Source organism: Vipera berus (assembly GCF_964194415.1).
Source record: "Vipera berus genome assembly, chromosome: 2".
Taxonomy (NCBI): Eukaryota; Metazoa; Chordata; class Lepidosauria; order Squamata; family Viperidae; genus Vipera; species Vipera berus.
In genome coordinates, this window is record NC_138203.1 from 213,283,128 (window position 1) to 213,306,996 (window position 23,869).

The 23,869-nt window shown below is 38.4% G+C and overlaps 1 protein-coding gene across 6 annotated transcripts in view; it reads right to left on the reverse strand.

Moving 5' to 3' along the window:
• EBF1 (EBF transcription factor 1) overlaps positions 1–23,869 on the reverse strand; it is a 376,035-nt gene that overhangs the window by 341,760 nt on the left and 10,406 nt on the right. For all 6 annotated transcript variants that reach the window (XM_081317698.1, XM_081317695.1, XM_081317697.1 and 3 more), the window contains exons 5-6: positions 15,634–15,707; positions 9,754–9,822 (exon numbers count right to left, since the gene is read on the reverse strand). In XM_081317698.1, the coding sequence (XP_081173824.1) occupies positions 9,754–9,822; positions 15,634–15,707 (143 nt within the window). The remainder of the gene's footprint in view (positions 1–9,753; positions 9,823–15,633; positions 15,708–23,869) is intronic.

The window sequence follows — 23,869 nt, forward strand, 5'->3', positions numbered from 1 at the left end:
TAAAGTGCTCATTTCTATCACATTATATCTGATCACAACTGCATATGCAAAATACCTGCAGTCACACGCCAGCAACTTTCTAAGGCTTGCCTGATTTTTTCCCAGAACAGGAAATAAGGTAGGATTTCCAAAACAGAAAATTAGAGCTGTTACTCCATATACATCCAACTTGTTCCCCAAAACCATATTAAATACCCTTACATTCCATTTTTAATACTGCATTGCATTAAAAATCTGCCACCTTCAAACAGAAACTGGGGATTGGGAGGGAGGGAGGGAGGGGGGCTGTAGTAGCATTGTCCCAGGAAGCATAGAGGCATCTCACAAATATTCATCCAGTGACCAATGCATTCTACCTGCCCAGCAAGAAAAAGCCATTTTAGAAAAAATTAGAAAAGTAGACAAAGTCATAAGAATCATAAGAATAATATGACATACATTTTCAATTCAGTTGCATTTTTTAAACAAAAGCTCAGCCATCATCGATAAAAAGAGTTCTGGATTTTCTAGAGAAAATAGTAAGAGAACACCTATCCGACCTTGACGAATATAAATCGCTGGGACCCAACAGATTACATCTTAGAGTTCTGAAGGAGCTGGCAGATGTTATCTCAGAACCATTGCATCATATGTTTCATAAATCCTGGAGCACCGGGGAAGTACCTGAAGATTGGAAAAGGGCTGATGTGGTTCCCATCTTCAAGAAAGGGAAAAAAACAGACCCAGGAAACTACAGATCAATCAGTTTAACATCAATACCTGGGAAGATCCTAGAAAAAATAATCAAAAAACAGATCTGCGAACAACTAGAAGCAAACAAAGTTATAACTAGTAGCCAGCACGGGTTTGTTAAAAACAGATCATGCCAAACCAATCTTATTTCATTCTTTGATAAAGTGACTAAACTAGTAGACCAGCAAAATGTTGTGGATGTAGTATACTTAGACTTCAGTAAGGCATTTGATAAAAGGGACGCGGTGGCTCAGTGGGTTAGGACGCTGAGCTTGTCGATCGGAAGGTCGGCAGTTTGGCGGGTCGAATCCCGACTGCTGCGTAACAGAGTGAGCGCCTGTTACTCGTCCCAGCTTCTGCCAACCTAGCAGTTCGAAAGCACGTAAAAATGCAAGTAGAAAAATAGGGACCACTACGGTGGGAAGGTAACAACGTTCCGTGCGCCTTTGGCATCTAGTCATGCCGGCCACATGACCACGGAGACGTCCCCGGACAAGCGCTGGCTCTTCGGCTTTGAAATGGAGATGAGCACTGGCCCCTTGAGTTGGAAACGACTAGCACACATGTGTGGGGGAACCTTTACCTTTACCTTTAAGGCATTTGATAAAGTAGACCACAACCTACTCCTTGGTAAACTAGAAAAAGTGGAATAGGCAACATCATCACCAGATGGATCTGTAGCTGGCTGGCAAACTATACTCAATATGTAGTCCTCAATGGCACCACATCCACATGGAGAGAAGTAATCAGGTTCCGTCTTAGGCCCAGTACTCTTGAATATCTTCATAAATGACTTAGATGAGAGAATTGAAGGGGAACTCATCAAATTTGCAGATGACACCAAATTGGCAGGAGTAGCCAACACCTCAGAAGACAAACTCAAGATCCAAAAAGATCTTGACAAACTTGAACAATGGGCCCTATCCAACAAAATGAGTTTCAATGTGGAGAAAAGCAGTCTTACATTTAGGCAGGAAAAATAAAAGGTACAGATTAGGCGAGACCTGGCTTAAAAACGGTAACTGTGACAGGGACCTTGGAGTCATAGTGGACAATCACTTGACTATCACAATCTCCTTTAATTCCCATTCCCAGAAGGGCAGAGAAGAGCAATTTGTGATGACTCCAGCTCGGCCCTTCAATCCACATATTGTACTTGAATTCCGGGAAAGAAAAAGGATGACAATCCAGTGTTCCATCCAAACAGGAATTTGGATGAAATAGCACCAAATCTCCCTGCCTCTTTTCCCCCTAGTAGTTTTCATTCAGGTTGATGAAGAAAGGGCTTCTTAAATTCTTTCAGAAGTGCAATGAAGGTCTGAGAAGTTTGCATAAGAGAATAGTGTGTTCTTGTCCTTGTTTCTTCACAAGATGGTCAAAAAGTACAGTTTCCACAGCTTCAATTGAATCCCAAAGAAAGAAATTATGAAGAAAACTGCTCCCTGTGACCTTTTTTGTTTGTTTGTTGTGATGTACCAGCTCTCCTCAACCTTGCTGAGTCTATCTAGCTTTGAGAATTCCTCTCCCTGCATCCATAGTTTTGAGGACCAAGAATTTTTGACAAATTTCCACTACACCCACAAAAGGGAGTTGAGTTGTGAGAATTTCTCTTCCTTTGGAGAAATTGAGAGTTAGTGCTCACACACTTCTCTGTTTACCCATTGTTGGGGAATTTCAAAAGGGCATTGGTGCCCAGTTTCAATGTGAATGGGCTTCAGTGTGAACAACTTTCTGGTCTCTGTCTGATATTTTCTCTCTTCAAGCTCTCTACTCATTGCAATCAGCTGAGGTGAAAAGTCTGTTTACTTCCATCATAACTTACTGGATGCGATGCAATTAGTGCCTTAAATCTGAGAAACCTTTACTTTGAGACAATTCTTGTTCAAGACACATTTAAACAAGTTGGGAGGTGAAATCTAGCATACCAGGTTAGAGACATGTAGTTTGGGAAGTAATAACCTTCTGCGCAAAAATTGCTATCTGCTTAACTCTTCTATTGAAATTAGTGCAACTTTTTTCCCAGAGCTTGCCCTTCTTTTCATCGTCTTAATCTTCACTGTGCTCTAGCAGCAGCACTATGATCTAGGAACATCACAGTTCCTAGAGTCTGCCACCTTCACTTCAAAATCCTTAGGTACACACAAGGGGAAAGCACTGTGTATTTCTCATCTCTGCAATTGATGAGGCAGCCCTTGGAGGTTGCTTCAAGCATATTCGCAATAAAATAAAGTTGAATCAAATCACAGATTTAGAACATACTTTGTCCTGCTTAGGTAAAGTTTCAAAATCTTATATCATGCCTTCTGTTTAGCATAAAGTGATAGAACCAAGATAATTACAATCGTCTAACTTCGGTCTTGAACCTGCTCTCCTCATCACAACTTTCTCCACTGTCATCTGCTAGGCTCTAAGTTCCTTGCCATGCTTATATCTGCATAAACATCAGCACAAGAAGGTCTCTGCTCCAAGTGAAATTGAACAAATGGAGAATTGACTTGTATGACTATTTTAGCTACAGGAATCAAGTCTGAGCCAGACACACATAGTCTTCAACTTACAACACAATTGGGACCAAAATTTCATTGGTAAGCAAGGGAGTTTTTAAAATATGCCCAATTTTATGACCGTTTTTTTGCCATGATTGTTAAGTGAATCATTGTGGTTGCTAAGTGAACCATGCAATCATTAAGCAAATCCAGATTTTCCCATTGACTTTGCTTGTCAGAAGTTGGCTAGTCACAAATGGCAATCAGATGACCCCGAGTTGCTGCAACCATCGTAAAATACAGTATATTCTACTTGCCAAACACCCAAATTTTGATCACATGACCGTGGAGATGCTGTGATGGTTCAAAGTAAAAGGACTGGTTGTAAGCCATTTTTTCAATACTGTTGTAATTTTGGTCACTAAATGAATGATTGTAAGTTGAGGACTACATGTATAAACATCAGAGTCAAGACACATCACTTGGCCAAGGTAATGCCAAAATATGCCAGCCTGTTATCCGAGCTAACTTATAACTGGGTTCACCATATTAATGCCAGTTTCAATCCTTAGCAGCCCATGCACACAAGTGATTCAGGGTGAGTTAATCTTGTTGATTGTCCTCAAGGAAGAGAACTGTCCCATGACAATTGTGTGTTCTTACATGACTGGTCTTTAAAATACACTCCATTTTCAAACCTACAGAAAGACTGATGAAGATAAAATTGGAATTACAGAACGGAGGTTCCTAGAAGCAGTGGCTTTGTGACAGTTTTCTCTCAAAAGAATCTTAGCTGATCCAGCTCAGAATTTGGGGAAAACATTTCAAAACAGAGACCAACTTCCACCAGAATCCAGTAGACATGTCAAACCTCTTTGAAAAGGGTTTGGAGCTCCATGTTTAACATGTCCCTCAAGCCAATTCTAAAGCACAATGGAGTCTGCTTCGTGGCAATAGCAATAGCATTTAGACTTATATACCACTTCATAGGGCTTTACAGTCCTCTGTAAATGGTTTACAGAGTCAGCACATTGCCCCCGATAATCTGGGTTCTCATTTTGCTGACCTCAAAGGATGGAAGGTTGAGTCAACCTTGAGTCGTTCAGAATCAAACTCCTGGACTGAGCCGTTAGCCTGCAGTGCTGCATTCTAACCACTGTGCCACCACAGCATGTACAACAGCTCCAAAATTACTTCTAATACATTGGCATCAGACTAATTTTTTGACTTAAAAATAAATGACTCCTAACCTTCAGCAAGTCATATCAATGACTTAAAAAGACACAATCATTTTTAAAAGAGCTGAAAGAGGAATGGCAGAGGCAGCATTTCCCACCAATATTTCTTCTGTCCTACAATTACCTCGGCTCAGGTCTGCTGTTTTGTTTTGTTTTGTTTTGTTTTTGAAGCATCTCAAAAGATTGCAGAATATATTTCATAAGGACAATAATGGGGTGGGTAAGCACACTATGAGCAATGCTGCATCAGTCATAGCCTTTCAAGTTTGGAGATGACCGAGAGGATCAATGATCTCTCTTCTGTTCTCTCTAAAGATTTAGGGCCATAAGTGATCATACATCTGGATTTTTGTTTCCAATGCTGGTGTAAACACAACTCTGAAACAACAGGAAGCACAATAGACCTCTCTAATGAAATCCAATGTATCAGGACATAAGTATATACTACAATGATCTGGCTACATATATTGGAAATGGAAATTCTTTTCTATATATTCCTTAATCAAGTGAACCAGGGCACACTCAATACTGTACATCCATGAAATGGGAAGGAGGTGATTTGGCCAAATATCTATTTCAAAAGGAATCAACCATGGTGGTTTTTTTTATTGCTGTGTGCCTTAAGTTTGAGGCTATGCCAGAATACAGAGCCATCCTTCACAAATCAAGAAATAATAAGACATTTCCTTCCTGTTGCACTGCACCCTATGTGACTTTTTTTCATTATCAAGTTTTCAGATTTTTACAAAGCAAACCTAATTAAGAAGCTCTCTCATTAGTCTTCCAGAAAAATTAGCACAGCTTATGCTAATTGCTCCTGTAAAATTTAATAAACTCATTGAAATGGGAATAGTCTAATGAGGTTTTATTTATTGAACTAGAATAACTATATGGGAGAAAAGAGGTTAAGACGTAAGAATATCCAATGTGGCAATAAAAATACAATGTATTCCAGTCCTGCCTAGGAATTTTATGGCAAACCTTTTAAATTCAAACTGGAGTCACTGTTGGAACGTTCGTCGATTTGGAATATAGTAACAGGAAGTAGTTTTCTCTTCTTTTTCTTTCTTTTTTTTCTGCTACTAGGTTGAACATGTCCTGTGCTCCTTGTAATAGAGATGGCTGCATATCAACTTGTTTTGCATCATTGTGCATCCTCTAAAGATGTGTCACTTCCTCATCTTCATGAAATAACATGTGGTTTTATAGAATGGTGTGGGAGGGGGTCTGAAAAGCATCAGTCCTTTAAATAATAGTTGAAAGCAGATTCTACCACATTGTTGCATTTTCTACAAATTGCAGATTGTTTCTGTTAAATGACAACCAGGAGAAAATACACAAAGTAGTACCTCTTTGGGATTGAGGGGATGATCTGCTCAATATTAGCATTTTGGAGATTAATATATAGTCGTCTTTGATACAGTAAGCTTTAAAATGTATCACTGGACATTTCACCTTTGTTTTGATGTATATACATTTGTGCTGAAGAATGTACATAATAGCATCACCAAACATCACATGTGTAAATGGGTGTCAGAACATAGACGCACATATATTTTCCCATTAACGTCCAGGTTTGTTTGCTTTTTAAACTGAATTGGTGAAAAATCCTAGATTCAATTTTTACATTTCCAGATATAATGGTGAAAGTACAGTAGATGATTACAATACATAATATGGTTTTAAGTCACTTTGACTGCAATCGTGGTGGCAAAAGGTACCTCTCCACATACATATGAGCTGCATTCACTACCAAACCTGTAAGTTTCTGCTCTCCCCCCCCCCAAATCCATGTGAACTGCTTTGGCCATGATACAATTCTGGCATGCTTTTTTAAATGCAGTCCTTTCCCAGCCTGGCCTCTGCAAACTTCAAAAAATCTAATGCCTTCCCAAGTATGTTGAGACTATGATCTCATCAGTCTCAAGTGCCATGGCCAATGGCCATGTTGACTGGGAATTATGTTCATTGTAGTACCAACACAACTGGAGGACAGCAGCTCAGAGAAGATTAATCAGGAAATAGTTACAAGAGGGGTTCAGAAATCTCTCACTTAATATACAACACTTATAGCTCATATTGTGATAAATTAGTGTAAGAGATAAGTAATAGCAAAAGAAGGTATTATAGAAATGTCCAGTACCCAATAGAAGAGAATCTATTACAAGTAGCAGTAGAAGAGAGTCTAGTACATATATGGGTAGTGATGGCCACAAGGCATACAGCTGCCCCAGGCCCTAGCTGATGGTCATGCTAATTAATGCTCTGGGGAGCTGAAGTCCAAAATATCTGGAAGATATCAGATCTCCTACCCAGAGATCTGATATAGTAACAAATATAACCTCTACCAGCATTTAATCTTGGACATTCACAGCATTTGTAAGAGATTGCCAATATTTATACATCAAAGTTATTATTCATTAATTTTCAAATAATTTATAATAATATATAACATACACAAAAAATAGCTCACCAGGCATTCCTCAAACCAAATTATATAAATGTAGCAAAAGGAAGATCGTCTATACATAGAAATATGTACATGATTTCAATATAGTTTCTGCCTGCTTACATGTAACACCCAAGGTCACCATTTTGTGTTAAAGTTACTGCAGGGCAAATAGGTTGCACATTCTGCCAGGCATAAGTCTCTTCAAACTCTCTTCCTTAATCCTATAAAGGATCACTTGGCAGTAAACAAACAAACAAAAAAAGCAAACCATGGTTTTGCATACCAATTGGCATAATAGCTTACAATTTTATGCATGCAGGAGTGACAGCAGACTGCAACTCAACATATGTTCTGGCTCATGACAGCTTTTTAATGTTAACACAATTGGTGAAGTATTCCATTTACATGAGAGTTCCATGCAGATTGCTTTACATTTTTCAAAATCAAGAGGGGAAAATTACACTAGTAAATGTCACCAGAGCCACCAACTGTACAAAGCACTTACTTTCTTTTGCGTAAATGTTTGAACTATCCCTGGCCAAGAAAAAGGTTTTAAGTACCCTACTGGGACAGATGCTAAGCGGCAACAATAGAAGCCACACTAATGCAATTCAGGTAACCCAATCCTGTTTCAAAAACACAGGCAAGGCTAATTACAGCTCAGCTGAGTCAAATTTCTTATGCCACTGCAACCCACAGGAACAGGTCAAAATCACATGTTATTCAAACCACAGTTATATCAAACTTCTCTATCAAAATCACCACTTAAAACCAAAAGAGGAATTTTCAAAGATTAACTGGTTCATATTTAAAGTAGGTGACAAAGCAGCATTTGTAAGAGTAACGAAAATACAAACAAAAATAAGCATGATTTTTAGTTTCACGAAAAATCTTTATGAACTAGCTAAAGTATTGCATGATCAAAGTTTTTGTACAACTATAGTATGGTGATTCTCCAGACCAAGTGCTGAAGGAAAACAAAAGACAGAAAGGATAGTCTGGATAAAATATAATTTCTTAGTAAAAAAGCACAAACAAGGACTTAGTCCATATAATATCAGCAATCTTTGCAACACAATCAATCAAGAAACCTCTATTCATCTACATTTCTCAGTGCACTGGAAGCAGAAAATCATAATCATCAGCTTCATAAAATGGAGGATTTTAAATCATGGTTTATATTGGGGTTTTATCATGGTTTATTCTCAGTTTAAATACAAGGGAAATTTATTTTTGTCTGTTTATGTTTTGGGAGAAGGAAAGAGGATTCAAGGATCTTTTGAAAGAAAAATACAGCAGACAGTGCCATATTTAATATCTTATAACTGTTCAATAATTTCTTAACTATTTAGGTACTACAGGAGTGCCAGAGTGTAGATCTGGCCTAGAAAGATTATACAGAACCTCACAATGTACCAAAAAAGTGTCCTCAACCCTTAACATGCAATTGATACATTATGTAATGCTAATTGGAATTTACTTAAAACATTTACTTACTCTACAAATTCATATAGTTGTTTTTTTTAAAAAATGAGAGAGAGAAAATTGTACTATCAGCACAAAGGGAAGTAAGTTCTCTTGAGTTAAATACAGCTCCCTCCCTAATATGCATGTTTAGAATTTAGACATAGAGGCAATTATTGTTTTTACATCATGTTTCCTCATCACCACTACAACAGAATTTTACTACCGTTCAGTACCACGCTGTACACTTCTAGTACAACTCAACCAAAAATGTTTATGAATTGAACACAGTTCACAATATCTTTGATGCCTTTCCCTAACCTTATGCTCTCCAGATATTTTGGACTACAGTTCCCAGAATTCCCAGTTGACTTGGGTACAAATCTGGAAATGACAGACCCAATTCATCTGAAGGATACCAATAAGGCAGATCTAGATAATACAAGGGACATTTGATTCTACACCTATCCAGCACCCTGCTTAGCTGATGGCATTCCGTATCTGCTCTGCATGTCACCTAACTCTCACAGAGTAATTTGTGACACTGTAATAGTTTTTCATATGTTTCTGTATGACAAGTTTCAATAATTAAAATGTAAAGAAGACTATTTGGTGACAGCATGGCCTAATTTGCAAGCCTGCTGCGTGCAAATTATATAGACCAACTCAGTGAATTTATTGTTCTATAGTGATTTATTCGGTCATGCCAGATTAGTAATTTAGGTTGGTTTAGAAGCCATAATAATTAAGACAGAGAAAATGAATTAATCAACTAACAATGCAATCAAAACTGCACTCAAACCCAAGAAAACAAGCTGGAGACCTTAAAGGAGAAGGGAGAGGAAAAGAGACTTGAAGTGGGGGGAGGGATCTTAAGTTTGCCAATCTCCTAATGCACAAATAAAATAAACCTTACAACGTAGATAGATTGCATCCAACGGCACTACTGTAGCTAAAAAGTGATAATGCTTCAAACGTTTTTCAAAGTAAAAAGTTAAATATTTATAAGCAGCCAACCGCATTTCATAAATCACTAAATATTATTATTTATATTCCCAACGCTTTCCCAGGCACAGCATGCGAATCAAGGCACACAAAGTTCCAGAGAAAAATATCCTCCACAGGAACATGAATCAGAGTTTCTCAGCAGAACCCTCCACTGAGCCTTTTCTCCCCCAGTTCCACCCCATCTGGCCTTTCCCAGAGAATCAAAACCTTGCAGCCTCACTAATTCCAAACAAATCACAAAATGACGCCCACAGACAAGCATCGCCCTTCAGCCGTTAGCAATACAGGACAGACATTTCTGTAATAACGTGGCGCAACGAACAGACAAATACCCTCTCAAAATAAATCTACACCAAAGAACAGCAGCCCTTACCTGTCAATTATCACCGGATCTGAAGGAGTCTCATTTCTGTTGCCACAGCTTTTCTTGTCACAACAGCGGCTATGGAGCAAGAAGGAGAGGATTTAGTGCAGCTATTACACTCTAAAAACCATCATTACAGATACAGGAAGGATGGTATTGCTGGCTAGAGTTACCGCACTCTCCCTGCCTGGAAATCAGTCAAATACAGTAGGTCACATATGGGTTAATTACTAGGTTTGACTTCTTTCACAGCTGGCACACAACAACTACCACATGCACTGCAGAAAAGGAAAAAATGGAGGACACAACTTTTGCGGTTCCTAATGCTAGGTTTCAAGGCTGATACTAATGACCTCCAAGTACGTTGCTGATGGCTCAAGGTGCCCTCAAACGGGGGTAGTAGCAGCCACCCACAGAGAAGCAAAAAAAAGATTCTGTGCAAATATCTTGCCCTTGAAAGTCCTGAAAATCTCAAGGTTTTTCCAAATAAACAGACACTGTGATTCCAAGAAATCTTTGTGAATGAAAAGAGCAAAAAGATGCCCAGAATCCCAGAGCATGAGCCAACAACTTTAAAAAGGCAAAACAAATGTATCCCCAGATATATTTATCTAAAGAAAATAGTTAAATAACGCAATGTAACCATAAGTGACAGATCTGCATTTACAGTTCTGTTGCATATCATAATACAGTTCCATACATGATATAATTCTGCTCTGACATGCCCCATTCTACCTCAAGTGCTGAAAAATGGTCAGATTGCATGGTTTGTTTGCTTGTTTTCCCCCTCATAGTTGCTATTTTCAGGAAATTAACACATTTACTTGAAAGGAAGATAAAGCTCAGTTAAACATACACACACACTGCTAAGATTATATTTTAAAGGCCTAATTTTCTATTAGTGAAGTAAAACTAAAATTAATCTGACTCCTATCATAAAGGTAAGTTGTTGAGGGAGGAAAGGGGAAATTTATTTTTTTTCAGATATGTATAGTAAATGCCAGGACTAATATACCATTAGGTAAAATAAAATTAAAAAAAAACCCAGACTAGAATCCCTATTCATCTTTTCTTTGAAACAAATAAGGGATGATTTTAGTTTATAAATGCTAAAAAATAAGACATGAACAAAATCTGACTGGCAACATAAATCTTGCAAAAATTAGCCCGTTCTTAGAAATGCTGTAACCCTATTATAATTTTGTAATAGTTTGGATTCTCTTTTGACACCCCCCCCCTCAACCAGGTGTCATGGCTTTTAGTATCTTAGGGAAAATATTAATGGACCAGAACACAGGGAAATAGCTCAGAGATATTTCACACCAGACCAGTTCTCATATCAGATGAAGCCTGAAAACTGGCTTGGAGATGAATTCCCGTGCATACCAGTTGGTTTGACCTATAAGTTCATATAACCTGGTAGCCAAGTTGAGCATTCTTCTGTCTGGAGAAAGCAAAGACTCATCCAGGCGGTCGCCAGGAGCCAAGACTAATTCAGAAGCAAGAGGGAGAAGGAGGTGGCAACTAAAACTTCAATATTTCTCAGAAACAAGCAAAGAAATAACAGAAAAACAGATTTGGAAGGGACCTTGGGGTCTTCTAGTTCAACTCTCTGCTCAAGCAGGAGACCCTATACCATTTCAAACAAATGATTGTCTAGTCTCTTCTTAAAAACCTCTAGTGATGGAGCACCCACAAATAAATAAAATAAATAAGAAATGAATAATATATTATTGTTTTAAGCAGCTTTTAAAATTCCTGATAATTGGAGAATTAATACGTTAACAATGAATGAAAATATGAACTCCAGTTTATAGCAAACAAAGAAAAATCCATTGAGCGATCCTCTCCAGAACTTACCCATCATTTTTGTTTTAAGCAGTAAACAAGTAAGGTAGACAGGTTCTGGTCTGTACCTCATTGCAATTGTAAGTGTTATCAGTGTAGCTTTAGGAAAGTTATTTCTTTGAAACCTGTTCCTCCATAGACATATATAACAGCTATGAAATTGTAGAAAAATAGTCATCACATTAATATGCCATTAAGAATTAAACTGAATATAGAAAATTGTGGATTTGGAGCACATTCTCATGATGGGCCAAGTGTACAGCACATTTTGTAAATAAGTTTCTGAAATTATTTCTGTTACCTTCCGTGCATGCAGAGCAGCATAAACTGGCATGGGGACCTGCTCTCCTTTGTGACTCAAATGGGAAAGAAACTCTGGTTTACAGTGAAGCAGGATGAAATTCTAATCAAGTTTTACAGTCAGACTTATCTATGCTTTTTCTTCATTAACGTGTTCTTCTCTGTCTCCTTCTCTTCAGAGGATCCCTATTCGTGAATATTCCATTTTGATGATATAAACTTACAGTTTTATTACATTGTTAGTCTTGATCAAAGGCACTGTTGAAAGTTGTTTAGGAATTATGTATCTATAACAAGCTATTTTGAAGCATGGGCCTTCACTGTTTTATTTCTAGAATGAAGAAATTTCATCTTAGAGAGAGCAAGCTGTCTTTCACACCATATGGCTAATGGTAGTGCATAGCAATTAGCTGGGCTGATTAATGGGGAACAGACTCTAATTTTATGCTTATAATTGAAACTGCATTTGGACCCCTGTTGCAGATTCAGCACATCCCAATCTGCGCTTACCACGGTTAGAAAGCCAGTGGCAGAAAATCTAGGGATGTGTCAAAAATATGGCTGCAATACAATTGATCAGAAATATGTGGTATAACATTAGGCAGCCTCATATAAGTATACTATTATGTACTTCTGTGAACATCTCTGAACACTCAATTTGAACCTAAATATTTTAAGATACTTGCTTCCTGTTTTAACTAAATATCAGGATGATTTTTTTTTTCCATTTGCTCATATGGCTTTGCAAAGCAGAAAAAAACAGAAAGATCTATTGAAATCAGCAAAATGGATAAATGATGGCAGTACTGAGTAGAGACATTAGCAGCATTGGAACTGGTTTCCAATGTAAAGGTAGGAAATAGTCGTGAATTTTTCCCTAATCCATGAATATCTACCTTGACTGCTTCTATTTCAATGCTAATTTTTGATTATATACTTCATGGCTAAGAAGTTGTCTTGTGAATTCTTTCTAAAACTCTGTGACTATGTAAGGCTCTATTTAAATATTTAAACAAATAATAATAAACTTGGATGACACTAGAACTGCCCATGTTTATATATGTATATACTCAGACACTTTTTGACACATCTGAAATTATATATATATTATAATACATACTTAAAAGAATTGTTGACACAACAAATGAAGATTTTTGTGTATGATAAAATTCTATACAGAAATGATGGGAAATTGTCCTACTATCTTAAAAAAAACCATAAGGCAAGCTATAAATGTATTCATACACTCACAATAAGCCAAATGAGGAATACTAAGACTAAGTGATTACTAGACAATTATGTCCTGGTTTTTATTAACATCAGAAACTTGGACATCTACTAAAATATTTGCCAAATATTTACCAGTTCACATTCTGCCCAATCCTTTTTCTGAGATATTAACTTATCCATCCATGCTAATGTCATCTACAGCCCTTACTGACTTTTCCCCAACTTTTCTTTTGTTGAATTTTTTCTGAACATAATAAATAATATCAAAACAAAGAATAGATTCCCTGTGTTTACTTCATTCCAGGCACTGTTTAATGAATTTTACTTGGTATAGAACAACTGTTAGTCAGAAATCCACCAAGCTTCTCCCAGGAACTTTGGACTAGAAACAAATAAGCAAGTGTTCAAGAATACAAGAAAGAATAGAATGGAATGGAATGGAATGGAATGGAATGGAATGGAATGGAATGGAATGGAATGGAATGGAATGGAATGGAATAGAATAGAATAGAATAGAATAGAATAGAATAGAATAGAATAGAATAGAATAGAATAGAATAGAATAGAATAGAATAGAATAGAATAGAATAGAATAGAATAGAATAGAATAGAATAGAATAGAATAGGAGCTGGAAGGGACTTTGGAGGTTTTGTAGTCCAGCCCCCTGCTTGAGCAGGAGAACCTACACAATCTCAGACAAGTGACTGTCCAGTCTCTTCTTAAAAACCTCCAGTGTTGGAGCACCCACAATTTCTGAAGGCAAACTATTCCACTGGTTAATTGTCCTCACTGTTATGAAGTTTCTCCTTAATTCCAGGTTGCTTCTCTCCTTGATCAGTTTCCAACCATTGTTTCTTTCCCTGCCTTCTGGTGCTTTGGAGAATAGTTTGACCCCCTCTTCTTTGTGGCAGCTCCTAAAATACTGGAAGACTGCTATCATGTCATCCATAGTCCTTCTTTTCTCTAGACTAGCCATACCCATTTCCTGCAGCCGTTCTTCATATGTTTTAATCTCCAGGCCTTTGATCATTTTAGTTGCTCTTCTCTGAACTTTTTCCAAGGTCTCAACATCTTTTGTGTAGTATGGTGACCAAAATTGGTTGAAGTTGCTGATTTAGCTACTATTCTTAGCTACACAAACCAATTCAACCACTGGTGGCTGAAGTATGATCCTTCATCATCCCCAAGATGAAATGCATATTTGTTGACTAAAAGGAGAAGAAGATTGTGCCTGAATCACCCAAGGAGGACTGCTTTTGCTCACTTTACCTAATTCTAAGAAGCTGGCTCAGAAACAGTCACATGGAAAGTTGGGGGAAAGGGGTCAACAACTATAAGCATAACCTTTACATAGGTCCAACAACGCCTTCCCCAAGGCTTCAAAAGAATCTGCTTGAATTGAGCAATTAAGAAATTTAAATAAACAACAAATAAAAATGTGGCTAAGTATGTTATTGATATTGGTCCTATTGGATAGGAAGAAATCACAATAACCTTATAAACACAAAGGTCTGCAGCATCCAGGCCCTTTGAACAGTTAAAGTAGGCAGTACCTACAGGCAGTCCTCATCATACAACCATTCATTTAGCAACCGTTCAAAATTACAACAGCACTGGAAAAAAATTACCTACAACTGGTCCTCACACAGCATCCCCATGGTCACGTCATCAAACTTGGGATGTTTGGCAACCAGCTTGTATTTATGATGGTTGCAGTGTCCTGGGGTCATGTGTCTGTGACCTTCCCCACATTTTCCAAGTCAAGGGAGGAACCTAGATTTACTTAATGACCACATAAGTCACTTAACAACTGCACTTAAGGATATAAAATCAGGTACAACTTATCTAATGGCCACCTTGCTTAGCAACAGAAATTCTGGTTCCAACTGTGGTTGTGAGTCAAAGATTATCTGTATAGATCCCCTTCTAGGGACCCCAGACCCTTCTTTTTACTCTGCCCCCACTAGGTCCTTCATATTAATCTACAAGACACATCCCTGCAGAAAATAAGGCCGTGCTCTTGTTTACCTGAAGTACTAAAGGCTATTATGAAAGCAATGGCCTAATGGTTATGATTTTCCTAGTGAAGTTCATGTTGGATAGATGCTCATAAGTATTTGCATTTCAGATATTCTCTCTCTCTCTCTCTCTCTCTCTCTCTCTCTCTCTCTCTCTCTCTCTCTCTCTCTCCCTCCCTCCCTCCCTCCCTCCCTCCCTCTCTCTCTCTCTCTCTCTCATCACAAACATTTCCCATGAGGATAAAGGTTCAAATCACCAAATGGCATTTTTCATCATATTATTCAAGTTTAAGCTCCAATAGGTCATTGAAATGAGATCATTTAGTGATGCATTCCCTGCTTATTACGCTCACACTGAGCAGATTTGGGGGTTCTTCAAAGGAAAGTTGAGAATGCTTTTAAATCCAGAAACAACTTTAGATTCAACCAAGCTTTGGACAGAGACAGTCATTTTCTCTTTGCTAATTAAGATATCACAGAGAGTTTTCTTACCTGCACATTATTTCATGGGTCAGCAGAACTCTGCACATTTCTGGATTCTTGTCTTGGCCTTCATATACTATCGCCTAGAGGAAAAAGACAGAAGAATTTTAACTGAATAGTATTTTTTTAAGTCATTAAGCGAATGTAGTTGGAGAAAATGATCATTGTCACAGGACATGAATGAATAACTATGCTGCAAAGCAGCGACTTTGGCTTAAACAGATGGCATCCTTGAGGAGAAAAATTAAAAACACAAAAACCTCATCTCAGGATTTGTTGCTAGAGCACCCAGAAGCTGAACGGAGTAAGCTTCAATTCAGCATTCTCGCTTCTGTTTTAACCGTCACATTATGCACATCTTCTGAGCAGGCTTTTTTAGTAGTCAAGACAACCACAATGTTCTTTTCAATAAAACATAAACTTAATAGTGTTAAAAAAAACTCGAAAGACTCAGAACATTAGAGAGACTATTCATAAAATGAAAAGTGACTATATTTTTAATTCAGAAAAAACATGGTTGTGTACTTAAATAGCTACAGCTTGTGTACAGAACCTGATTCACAACTTCTGTCTGGTTAAATATGCTAACAAATTAAAGAAAACTACATTCCTATAAATGCAAATAAACAACTTCTGGAAAACAAGAGGATAAGGCAGGATAGGCAGGATAGGCCTTCCAGTGTCATATGAGCCTTGTCAGTATAAAAATCTAACTTTCTAGGCCTATGTTTCTCAACATTGGCAGTTTGAAGATAAGTGGACTTCAACTCCCAGAATTCCCCAGCCAACCAACTAAGCTGTTCCATCTGTGCTTTGGTGATTGTCTTCGGTTAACCAGTCAAGAACTGACTGTCTTTGGGCTCCATTTTCTTCTCTCTGTATTTCTTAGCTTTATTCACTGGCAGGCAAAATTAAAAGGGGTAGGTTCCCTTGTAATATTAAGAATTCTGTTTTAATGTGATTGTGTGAACACAGCCATAGGGACCACCATGCAAAGAAACTCTGTAGTTGCTTGTTTTGGCTTAGTCTGCAATGTGAGTTCACCCATTGGGACTTAGCACTGTCTGAGAACCAGCCATTATGGTCTGCTCAGTATTCTGTGGCTTAAAAACTCCTAGTTTAGAAGCCACAAGGTGAAACTGGACTTTTTTTCCACCTAAATTCAGCTGTGAATTGGATGTTAATGCTTCCAGGGTCCCCCTGCACTGTACTATATATGAAGTCAGTGGCAGAGAGGGGTTGGACTCTATATTTATATAAAATGGACACATAGGAAAAAACAATTAAACATTAAAAAGAGGCCATTTAAACATATGCAGCTTTTCCAGTGACAATTTCACTCCACAGTTTACACAACACTAGTCTACATGGCAACCACAGATTCTTCATAGGTGCTTGGATTATGCACAACTCTGAACCATAAGATGGCTCTGCATACAACTGTTTAGTCAGTGGGCTGGGAAAGGAGAAATCTTCCTGGCAGCCCACTCTTCCCCCCACACACACACACACCACCACCACTCCCTAGCACGGGTTACACCTGATAATTGCCAACCAAACTGCCAATAAAGAACCGAGGCAAGGGACACGGCACCTATTGGCCAAACAAAAGGAAAAGGCATTTTGCTGAAATGTCTAGCAAGCAATTTATTGAGGTCCAATAAAAAGTGGCAAACAGCTTCACGCAGGGAACACTGCTGTGCAGAGGCAGATATTTTTGCTGGGCTGAAGATCACATTTGCAATACTTAACCTTTCTTGCCATCTTGCTACCTTGTTAAAAGTCGACCATTAGTGAGTGCCTTTTTTACTAGGATGAGCAGTTTACACTGTTTTTGTTTATTAGCATTCCCCAGGTTTCTTATGCCAGTACAGGAAAAGGAGCCTCTTCTCAAATTTGCTCTTCCTCAAGCAACAGATGAAGGAAGAATACAAGCCTTGTCTATTTATATGAAAACCCGTGTTTCACAAATCACATCTTTTCAAATTTCAAATCTTTCCTAATTTGCTCACAGTTCATATGTCAACAGAAAGAGATGGCACTTTTGGGTATGGGTTTTTCTTCGTTTATTTTTAATGCCTCCATTATAACTGCAATGACATTTATGGATCTCCAAAACACTTCAGGAAGCAATCACCATATGCCATATTTTTCTAGAATGTAAAGGTAAAGGTTCCCCCGCACATGCGTGCTAGTCGTTTCCAACTCTAGGGGCCGGTGCTCATCTCCATTTCAAAGCCGAAGAGCCAGCGCTTGTCCGAGGACGTCTCCATGGTCATGTGGCCGGCATGACTAGACACCAAAGGCGCACGGAACGCTGTTACCTTCCCACTGTGGTGGTCCCTATTTTTCTACTTGCCTTTTTACGTGCTTTCGAACTGCTAGGTTGGCAGAAGCTGGGACGAGTAACAGGCGCTCACTCTGTTACGTGGCACTCGGGATTCGACCCGCCAAACTGCCGACCTTCTGATTGACAAGCTCAGTGTCCTAACCCACTGAGCCACCGCGTCCCCTCTAGAATGTAAAACCTGACAAAATGCCACTTCCATCAATCCAAAGTCCTACTACAGACAGTTCTCGACTCACAACAGTTTAGTGACCGTTCGAAGTTACAGTGGTCCTGAAAAATGTGACTTAGCTCTCTTTTTCACACTCACGACCACTAGGGTATCCCCATGGTCACATGATCAAAATTCAGGTGCTTGGCAACTGATTCACATTTTTGACGGTCTTAATATCCCAGGGTCAGGTGATCATCTTTTGCGACTTTCCAACAAGCAAAGTCAATGGGGAGGCCAGATTCACTTAACAACCATGTTACTAAGTTAAGAACTGGAGTGATTCACTTATCAATTGTGATCAATTGTCCCAAAGAAATGGGACAAAACTCAATGAGTGTCTTATTTAGTGACAAAAATTTTGGGTTCAATTGTGGTCATAAGTTGAGGACTATCTGTACTGTATCCAAATAATTCTCTTTCTTACATAAACCTTTAAATTAGTTACCCTACCTGAAAACTTGGTCCATTCAACTGTTGAAAGGTGAATATTCCTCAAGGATCCTATTCTTGCAAAATTCATCTAAGCCTTTTTTCTTTTCTTTTCTTTTTCTTTTTTCTTTTTCCTTCTAACGTGTACTGAGAATTTGGGAACCTTCATCTCTTTGTGTGCTTACATTCAGGTATTTTATAACTCAGTATAGCTGATGTTGTAGTTAGCCCTGTGGTCCTGATTGCGTTCAGCAAGAAAACCTTTCCATATTATCCAATCCCAACAGCATCACTCAGTCTTCTTTGGCACATCCTTTTTAAAGGAATAGAATTCTGCTTTTCAAACCAATGCCTCTGGTTATGGCCTCTTTAACATAAACAATCAATAAAACTCTCTAATACGTGTGGAGGTGGGGGGAGGGTTAAATTTAAACAGCCTTGGCCAACAAGCAGAAGCATCACATAACCCATAAAATGAGGTAATTTGGCACAGCTGTGACTTTGCCATTGAAAATGCTGCCCACTGAAGGCAAAAGGATGGGGGGGGAGCAGCACAGCAGTCATGAATCTCAGCCAGCGAAAGTAATTGCTTAAACATAGTATTATCACACTCCAGCACAGTACACTATATTTTAATATGATTTAGTAGTGCCATAAATAATACCACTGATGCTGCTGTAGTTTTGTACAGCATTGGATGCCAACCTTACTTTTTGAAGAGAGAAACTCAAATGCAGCCTAAACGGCAGAGAATCTGAGCACTTGAAGATATAAGTAATCTAATTCTGTACCCTTCCAAACTTAAACAGGGTTTGGTACCTCAATATTCCCTGCCACTCATTCTATTCTCAGTGTATTTAGCATTTCTTAAAACTTACAACAGACTCTGCCATCCTGCTGAGCTTGTTTGGAGAGTCTAACAAGAGAGTACAGGATCATCAGGAGGAAATGGGAAAAATCATTACTTTGAAAGTGGCCCCTGCTCAGAATCCCCCACATCCTGAAAGCAAATGCTTGCTACACAAGTAAGAGCACATACAGAAGCACAGCTAAGTTGGGATGTTGTCAGTTGAACAAGAAGCCATGGTTATGGCCTCTCCTGTGACCTGTCCAGTGTGGGCAGAAGTGGTCACTGACCTCCCAATAGTAGACCCTGAGGTTCAAAGAGTTCATGGTGATCCAGCAATTGCTTGCAGAGGGGAGATTTCTAAGGTACAGCCCAGAGTTTGTGTGTAAAGGTGTTGGCGTGCTTATACATTGTACACCTCCCAATAAAGGAGAAACATGTAGGAGATGACCAGGCTGAGCCCAAATGAGATCTAAATCCAGCCCATCTTGAATTCCATTGACTCTTATCTACCACCAATTTGCTTTGACTGTTAGTAGTTCAGATTCTTGTAGAGAGCTTTAGCTTGCAATATACCTATATATTTTCCTGGGCTCCAAGATCACCGCAGATGGGGACTGTAGCCAAGAAATTAAAAGACGCTTGCTCCTGGGGAGGAAAGACATGGCAAATCTAGACAGCACACTTAAAAGCAGAGACATCACCCTATCAACAAAAGTGTGTATAGTCAAGGCTATGGTCTTCCCAGTTGCAATGTATGGCAGTAAACGTTGGACCATAAGAAAGGCTGAATGCCAAATAATTGAACCCTTTGAATTATGGTGCTGGAGAAGACTCCTGCGAGTCCCTTGGACTGCAAGGCGATCAAACCGGTCAGTCCTAGAGGAAATCAACCCTGACTGCTCTTTAGAAGGCCAGATCCTGAAGTTGAAACTCAAATACTTTGGCCACCTAATGAGAAGGAAGGACTCACTGGAGAAGAGCCTAATGTTGGGAAAGATTGAGGGCAATAGAAGAAGGGGATGACAGAGAATGAGGTGGCTGGATGGAGGCACTGAAGCAGCAGGCGTGAGCTTAAAGGGACTCCAGAAGATGGTAGAGGACAGGAAGGCCTGGAGGAACGTTGTCCATGGGGACATGATGGGTCAGACAAGACTTCGCAGCTAACAACAACAACAACATACCTATATATTCATTTGAACGGCCTAAACTTCTGACATTCTGCACTTGACAAAAGATCTGGGAAAATGATGAAGAAAATAAAGTTCTGGATCTAGACCATGAACATGCAGATAAATCCTATGAAAATGCTAGGAACTAGTTTCTTCTGTTGAGATTGATGCTTTTTTTGTAAAATAACAAACTACACTAGAATCCTTTAGAGGTTGTTGCAGTCAGAAAAAGGATGAAGAGAAAAGGAGGGTATTATAATTGGATTCAAGTTCTTTCATTTAAAACAAAAGTTTAATTCACTCAAAGTTTTAAACCTTAAAAATATAACTAGCATAAAAAGGCATTCATTGTACATGACCATTGTTGTGGGGCAAATGATTAAGAACTGGAGTTTGAGTGAAGGAATCAAAGAATACCACAGACTTAATTGCAGCTGATTTATCATGTTTTCTGGGCACTGCCAAAAAGCTAACAAAGACTAAGGTGATGGCATTTTACAGTGAATAATTGATTTACATTTAATGCAGTGCAGTGGGACTCTAAAGGAATTTTCCCTAAGTAAGAACTAAAGATGCTGAAGCGCCACCACTAACCATGCTCTCAGGCCGGTCTTGTTGATACAGAAGTCAATGTGAGTTTAACTTCCTTAGAAGCTGCAAACAAGAATGAGCAGGTTTAATTCCCTCTCTTTCTTTACTGCCCTTCTCTCCCTCCTTGGAACTCCTATTCTTACTTAACCTCCAGGTAGCTATTTAAAAAGAAGGCCAGCTAAATAACCATAATGAACAAATGGAGTCAACAGTGTGGTTATCTAATCGCCTGTCTATTATGTTTAACATCAGCAATCCTTTTGCTTACGTGCAGAACATCTTTAGGCTTGTAATGCACTAGGGGCTAACCCTGTTTCTGAGCACCAGCTATTACTGAAACAACTGTATGAATTAAAAGGAAACTGTTCAGAGGCACAAAATGAGTCCAGTTTCTAAAGGGCTTTTTATGGATAATATACAGAAAAGACTTCTAAGAGTTTTGCTTTTCCCTTGCAACAGGGAAAACCAACTATTTTTTCAATGAAAGTTTGATGAGGCTTCAGAGTGCATTCAACAATAAATCTGTGAATCAAACCAGGATTAAAGGACTACCTGAACTAGGTTACAAAGTGGTAACCTTCCCTCTTCTTCACATTACCATATTTTGACCTGGAGAGATGTTGGTCTGGCTGTTTTATAAATACAGAATGATTAGGGAAATGTATCCTGGCAGCAGTTTTAAGAATTGCAATTGTACACTCATTTTAGCATCATTCAGATTGCTCTTTTGATGAACAAGATGTAGAAAGTGTTGTTACTTCACTGAGACAACACCTGTATTGGTTGTGAAATCTTCTGGGCTGGTTCCTTGACATCTCAAGACAGAGTAGAAAATGGCTTTTGTCAAAAACTCTGAAGAAATATTATATTAGCTAGAGCCAGAGTTTGATATAATATAAAGCAACTTCTTCAAATGCATCTGCCTACAATGATTTTACTGAATGGATCTTGTATTAAATTAAGACCAGGGGACAGCAGATGTCTACTAGTCTTTCATGTTCCACTATTAAATGCATTTTTAAATCTGGGAGTTTCCAGCTACAACACTTGGAAGACCAGATAAGGCTTGTGTTGGGTTTTTTCTCTCTCTCAATTCATGGAGATCAAAATCTCTCTCATTGTACTCTGTATCTTAGCTCTCAGTGATTCTTTTGCATGACTTTGTTTCTTCCCTCAAAAATACTGAGCACTGGGGTATAATGTAACAAATGCATGTGTAGCTGTTGACTAAAAGTCACTGCCTGTGCTCATGGTTGCAGAAATATATGTATTGATTTGGTTTCACAAAGGAAACAAAGGCAATTTAAATCTCAAACTTTTGCAGCTGCCAGAAAGACAGGTTCCTGTCTCGGAAGACACTAAAATATTTCTTTTCTGAAAACGTATGCTGTACTTATTGAACAAAAACTGGGTTTTAAAAATATTATTTGCTAAACATTTACCATGCTCAATTCATGTAATAAGGAGATCCAGTGGGAAGGTTGTCCTCAAGTCCACAAAAATGGGATGGGTACAGCTGTTACAAAGAATTAATATTTTAAAAAGAAGCTAAATGAACGAAGTGAAAGTCCCAGTGTATAAAGTTAGATTATTATTGAACTAAAAATAATTTTGCAAATAGGTACTAAACCCACATAGGTGAAGACATGTTGTGAACTTACTTGTTTACTTCCTTTTTTTAGTTTTAATTTGTTTCATTGCACAGCCAGTGAGAATGCAAGGGTACAAATGCAGCTTTGAATCCAGATTCCTTTTTACTCAAGAAAGATGCTTCTCCCATCAACAGAAAGAAGGTGAAGAATGATGGCTCCTATCTTTCCCTGCATTCACTTGTGTTACACCAGGGGTGTCAAACTGCCGGCCCACGGACTGGATGCATCATAGCAAAACCGTGCCGGCAATGGCAAAAAAAGTCACAATACGTCGCAACACATCATGTGACATTGCGAGTTTGACACCCCTGTGTTACACCTTCCAAAATCCATCGCATGAAATTGGAGAGGATTTTAAAATAACGTGGATTAAGGCTCGGAGGAGGGAGAACTTACAAAATGGCTGTTCTACAATTTACACAGGATCAATGATTAAATTTAATTAAAAAGGTTAAAACATTTCAACCTAAAGCAAGATAACTATGAGGTATATTAAAAGATCTGATCCACTCCTGTTTGTTTCATTGGGACAACTAGATGACAACCATAGTAGTTTATTTTTAATTTTCTTTGTGGCACAATGCGAAATAGGCTTTGCTATTTTATACTCAAGTATCGCCAATTTGTTTTTAAGTATCAACTAATATTAGCTGGACTTTACTCCTTGTGTAGATATACCTATAGACCTGTCTGTATTTTTGAAGTTTTTGGTACTGTTACACTATATGGCATGCTTTGAAAACCATTTGAACAAAAGTGGAAATATGGTAGCCTATTTCTTACCAATTCATACATCTAAGTAACCTGAGAATAAGTGCTTTTCTAGAAAGTTACAGCTCTAGGATTACTTATAGAGAAAACAATCGTGTAATTCTAAGACTTGAGATATTCAACTTCCTGCATCTTCGGCTCTGACATTTTGGACTTGCAAGGTGTAATTAGCCATTAATGCCCTAATTCTGATTTCTTACAGCAGACCAGCCTCCCGTCATT